General features: G+C 34.9%; 1 protein-coding gene across 1 annotated transcript in view; it reads right to left on the bottom strand.

The window, feature by feature from the left end:
- LOC118756069 overlaps positions 1-1,288 on the bottom strand; it is a 6,568-nt gene extending 5,280 nt beyond the window's left edge. Inside the window, exon 1 of the mRNA XM_036490865.1 lies at positions 95-1,288. Within this exon, the coding sequence (XP_036346758.1) occupies positions 95-1,288 (1,194 nt within the window). The remainder of the gene's footprint in view (positions 1-94) is intronic.
- Between the last annotated feature and the right edge of the window lie 5,093 nt (positions 1,289-6,381).

The following is a 6,381-nucleotide window of genomic DNA, read 5'->3' as shown; positions in this document are numbered from 1 at the left end:
TGAGTATTGCTGACGTCGGATTGCCCATTCCTAACCCGTTAATCTGTTTATATATCTTATTGTTGAACCGGAAGTAGTTTTGTTTTAATGTGACCTTCAACGCGTTTATTATTTCCGTGACAGCTTCTCTTTTCATTTTTCCCATCAGTATTTCTTGTACGGTCTTTATGGTTTCTATTGTTGGTATCGATGGGTAAAGGTCCTTGATGTCGAATGATACGAATTTAGTGTTTTCGTTGATCTTCAACGATTTCATCTTCTCGATTAGTTCCGTTGTATTTGTAACAGTATATTTATTGCGTAGATCCAGACTATCCTTCAGCAGCGTCTTTAGGTGCTTGGAGAGTCTGTATCCGGGAGCAGACTTGTAATTAATGATAGGTCTCATCGGGGTGCCTGGTTTGTGTGTCTTTGGCAAGGCAATCAACGGAGGGACACTCGGGTTCATAAGTGTTAGTCTATATGGTAGATTATCCTTTATTATGGTTGTGCTTTTCTTTATGGTATTCTTTATTGCTGCTTGGTATTCTTCAGTGGGATCTTTTCCCAATTTATTGCACCCTATTTCAGTTATTAGACTTTCAGTTTTCTCTATGTAATCTTTTTTATCAATTAATACGGTGGTATTGCCTTTGTCTGCTTTTGTGGTTATAACATTGTTTGCCCTTAGCTTTTCTTTGAGCCCTTTTATGGTTTGGTTTTCGTTCTTCTGCTTCCTAGTTTTCTTGGCATTTATGTCTTTTTCAATTATGTGCCGACATATGTGTCTGGCGTGCTCCTGTTCTTCAGTTGGAAGCCGTGATATAATAACTTCAGTATCCACGATAGTTTGTTCAAGTTCCCTCTTTTGGTTGTAACTTTCAATGTTGTGTTTGAGGCCTTTTCTTAATAGTTCTGCTTCTTGCTCATTGATGTAAACCTCCGTCAAGTTTACAAATCGGGAGTGGAATTTCTGTTCTGCATCTTTCATGATTTTGTGGTTGCTTTGCTTCGCCCTCAAGTTAACGAGTTTCTTGTTCAACCTTTCATACTTCTTCTTCATGAGTTTTTTATTATTGGCTTTTATTTTCTCTATTATTTCCATCAAAGTTTGGATTGGCAGACGCTCCGCTAACTGTAGGTGGATGGCCAATAGCTCCGCATTTGTATGTTGCTTTTTGGCGTGCAAGTTTTTTAATTCACATTGGATGTAGTTGTTCTCGGCTCTCCTAACAATTTTCTGACTCGCTGCTGTTTTTGATTTCGGTTTTTTCGGTTTCATTTGTGCGTACTTTGGTATAATATTCATAGCAATACACTGTTTATTAAACCAAATATTGGCGTTTGTGTTGTTGATCTTCAGTGAACGTCGTTGGTATACAGTCAATAGTAAGTTGGTTTTGGAATAATACAGATTAACGGGTTAGGAATGGGCAATCCGACGTCAGCAATACTCATGGAAGTATTCATGCAAACACTGGAGGAGAAATACATGAAAAACCTATCGACCAACCTAGGAGTAAAATTCTACGCGAGATATGTCGATGATGTAATATGTCTAATAGAGGGAAACAAAGAGAAACAGATACTAGACTATCTCAACAAACAACACCAGAATATAAAATTCACCATGGAAACGGAAGAGGAAAGAAAGATTAACTATCTGGATTTAACAATTAAAATAAACGATACCACGAACAAGATAGAGTTCGAAATATACAGAAAACCAACAGCCACAGACACAATTATACACAATAGCTCAAACCACCCACAGCAACACAAAAATGCAGCATTTAAACAACTAATAACGAGGCTTGAAAGGACCCCTCTAACAGAAGAATGCTACAAGAAGGAACTGGATACAATATATGCCATTGCGGAAAATAACGGATATAGGAGAGGCCTGGTGGAGAAGTTAAGAAAGGACACAAAACCGAAAAAGACTAGCAAAGAGGAAAACAATAAAAAAACTTGGGCAGCTCTAACTTACACAGGAAAGACATCTTACAAACTTGCCAAATTCTTTCATAAGTACGACATTCAGACATCATTTAAAACAAGGAACACAGTGGGAAATATATTGAAAGAGAAAATAAGCGAGGAAGACCCGCTAGATAAACAGGGTGTTTACAAGTTAACCTGTGAGTGCCGACACAGTTACATAGGACAAACAGGGCGAAATATAAGAACAAGGTATCGAGAACACATAAGGGATTATAATAAGAAAAAACGAAAACCAGAGGCTGCAATAGAATCGAACTTCGCGAATCACATGATCAAAAATAAATGCACACCAATGAAGATTGGACAAACAACAGAACTTCTCCGTGTACAACATAAAGCACAAAGATTGAATATATTAGAAAATATGGAAATATATAAACAGAAGACCTTCAAAGGACAAATAATAAATGAGCAAATAAATACTGCATCGGACGTACTGTTTGAACCTCTAAAACTACTGTACAAGAAGAAGAATGACAACAAGAAAATATTAAGGACAGATATGGAAGGGAATACACCGACTGCAAAAACAAAGGGGGTAAAAATCACGGACTTCTACCTGCCGTCAAAAACGAGCCAAAACAATTCATCTACCTATTGAGTACCGCAAACACTGCAAAACTAAAAAGACGTACCTAACAAAAGAAAGAGGTAGTTAACAAGGAGTATAAATACGAGCAACCAACAAAAATTATGCAGAACGAAAAATGACACTGAAGATGGCACAACGCCGAAACCGGTTTGTCTCCAAACCAAATTTGACAAGGGATGACGGAAATTCGTTCCATAATACATCATACACCCACCCTGTCGGAAACAACAACAACCAAAAAGGAAATAGTGTACTGTATTATTTTGTACTTGTGCATGATATTGTGTAGTGATCTGGTTTCATACGATCAACATAACAACAGTTCGCTAACATATTTTCATTTACATTTCCCCATATATATTTATGTGTTTGTGTTTCTTGTCTGTTTGTATATGTATGTTTTGTTCAGGTTTATTTGAAAATATCCCAACGGGGCCAGAAGCGCTCCATTAGTTCTATTGGAGCGCTCCATATTCAGCAGTAAGCGCTCCGTTCCTAATTTCATACTTCATTGTATTTTAACATTGTGTGTCATTAGAAAGAAGCGCTCCCTTACTGCTCCCAAAGAAGCCCTTGGTGTGCGCTTCAACTAAAGCATTTAAAAAGCGATGCATGCAAATTTTAATTTGTATATTATATTTTTGTTTTAATAAAAGAATGGCGTTTTTGTAAACCATTTGATGGTTTTATTAAGTGTACTTATAAACATGTTTTTTTTCTTTTCTATGTAGTATACATACGAAAATACATACATACATATGTAAATGTTTGTACATAAATTAACTTTTTTTCAAAAGAAAATATTTTATGTTACTACTCAAAATCATGATACAAAAAAGAAGGTAGTTTCATTGTCACTTTCGGGCGCCATATTAACTACCTGACAATTAAGCAGATTGTGACATTTCGTGCTACCATACCTAATCCTCAATAATCATTTATTTAGTGTAAAACAAAAATATTTAGAAAACTAAAAGGAAATTTGTCTTCGATCTGAGCAATAACGAAAGTTGAAATTCATACATCGCCATATTTGAAAGAGCAACCAACTGACTTTTTCTTTGAAATAAAAGACCGGTAAATATGCTGTCCACCGCAAAAATCAGCTATTATTAAATTAGTTTCTTCTAAAGCCAGTCACCGAAAAGGATTTGGATGTGCTTTGCAAAGGTAAGGCTTTAATTTCGGTGCTTCATGCTATGATAGATATTATAGTTATGGACGATAGGAGTTACTGCCGGTTGAACTGGCACCCAGAGGGCTGCCCAATGCCTTAAGTGCAGTTCGGCTGTCACTGCAAACACCTCAGCCTGGAAGACCGAAGCATACTTCCCCAGAGAAAAGTCCAAGAGAGTCAGTTTTTGAGCAATCATTGAAGATTCGATTATGTGTGATACCGGGCTCAGTGGTGGTATTAAACCAGCATTCAGCCGCAGGGAACTAAACATTATAGAATCTCTTCAACAAAGGTAAAGGTGGCGTTCTATCCTTGGGCATTGAAAAGACTTAAGTGCTCAGATCTCTACCGCTAGCAATTTCCGCCTTGCCCCACTCAGTGTTATAGCAGCATCCGTTCCTTTTTAGTCTGAAGGGGGCGTTTAAAGCTTCCCGTCGTAGGAAGACACAAAGTGACGGTAAGTGCAGCAGTGCATCAAGAACGGAGCCACGTATTGTAGAGAAAGCTTGAGGACAGCACACGGCAGTAGTTCTTTGAAGTTTAGCAAGCAGACTTCCCACGCTCTTGATTGAGAATCTGCTTCACTATACCACTGACGCATAGATAATTATGGGTCTGATCATAGAGGTATAAATCCAGAGGATTCCCTATGGTGACACACCCCACGTTTTGCCAAAGACCTGCTTACATTTCCAAAACGCTGCCAATTCTTTAGAGGTTTTGTGTTCCACGTTAGATTTACACGACAGTTTTGTATCCTGAATTACTTCTGGATACTTCACTTCGGGAGAATTCTGAATTGTGACTCGTTTAATTGTGAGGCAATGAGCCCATACAACCTTCTCCGAAGCCTGTTTCGGACTATGCTTTAATGACGAAATATCTATCAATACATCTTACATCAATATACAACTTTTGACGCATAATAAAATTTTTGGAAGTTTCATAAATTGTGAGTATTATCAACGGCCTTGCCACTGTGATAATATTAAAATAATAAATCCGAGTATTTTCCTTCTCATATTTGTACCAATGTAATAATATTTCAAATCAAAACCCATTATCAGTGCTTGGTATATTTTTACTTACGTAGCTCGCACTAATTTTATTAAAACTATAAAGCAGAGACCCAGAATAATAAAAGTCATCAAAATTTTTGTAAGAATTATAAAAGTCTTTAGATAATAATTATGTGTGAGATTTTTTTTAAGTCATCGATAACTATTATTTTAAGACTTATGTAATAGAAGTCTTTTAAAATAATTACCAGCGAGATAAATATTTTTAAGTCTTCAAAGACTTTTATTTTGAGAATTATATTATAAGTCTTGTCATTGAGATAAATATTTTTAAGTCTTCAAAGACTTATTTTGAGACTTGTTTATTATTTGAGTCTTTTGACCCGACTGGGCCCAAACTACTCCCTAACTAGGCCCGGACTGGTCCCAACTAATTCTGAAATGCTCCTAACCAAGTCCCGTCTATTAAGATTTAAAAAATTTTTTCGCGCTCATAATAATTATGAAAAGACTTTTATAATATAAGTCTTCAAATAAAAGTCTTTGAAGACTTAAAAATATTTTCTCTCTGATATTTAGTATGAAAGGACTTTTATAATATAAGTCCTTGAATAATAATTATAGATTACTCGAAAAATATTTATCTTAATACAATAATTATTGATTTACTTTTATTCTTTTCTCTTATAATAGTTATGTCTCTGATATAAAGTATTTTATAATAAAAACCGCGCGCAATGCTGTTATTTTTTCATTTTCTTATTTTGAATACAATCTTGCGATTTAAAAATCTAATTCTAAAGAATGTTCTTCACAAATAAAACCTTTTTATGTTTTGGTTCAAATTTATTTTTAAATTTATCATGAGATTTTGCAAAAAATTTGGCCTTGTGATTAGCGTATAACCATTAACTTTCACAAATTTTGAATTTAAAGATTCTAATGTATGCAAAAATCCTGAAGTCGACTTGAACAGACCGCTAAACTCATATTCCACATATTTGAATGTACTGACAAAATCTTCTGCTTAAAAAAAAATTCTTCTAGCGATCAGGTAGCATGAATTTGATGAAATGTCATAATTTTATTAAAAGTCAAATGGTTAACAACAACAACGAATGTCATTAACTGAAACTACCTTCTTTTTTGTATCATGGTAGTAATGAAACTATCTTCTTTTTTGTATCATGCTCAAAATGATATTTATTTCTGAGCATTGTTAGAAATTTAAAAATTTATTTTTTACTTTGCTTTTGTACTCATATATGTAATACTTCTATATTGGCAGTAAGCCATGATTCAATAATGAAAGGTTTTGTAAGTAGCTTTCTTCTAAAATTTGACACTCCCACCCACAAGGAAAGTTTTTGGAAGCAGGAAAAAATGTATTATTAATTATTATTTAATTTAAACCAGCTTATTTACATCAAATATAACCCCTGACTGTTATTAAAAATAAATATTTCTATGAATGTATGTATGTTGCGTACGACAGACGGCGCATAACTCGAGAATGGGTGCTCCACTTTGAGCTACTTTTTTGGTGTGTTTGTTTGCCTTGTATATTCTTTGCGGTACCATTTACAATAGATGGATATGAAGAAGCTCTT

The sequence above is a fragment of the Rhagoletis pomonella genome, unplaced genomic scaffold, assembly GCF_013731165.1.
Source record: "Rhagoletis pomonella isolate Grant_MI unplaced genomic scaffold, Rhpom_1.0 Rhpom_scaffold_00002, whole genome shotgun sequence".
Lineage (NCBI taxonomy): Eukaryota > Metazoa > Arthropoda > Insecta > Diptera > Tephritidae > Rhagoletis > Rhagoletis pomonella.
This window is presented reverse-complemented; position numbering and strand designations above follow the sequence as displayed.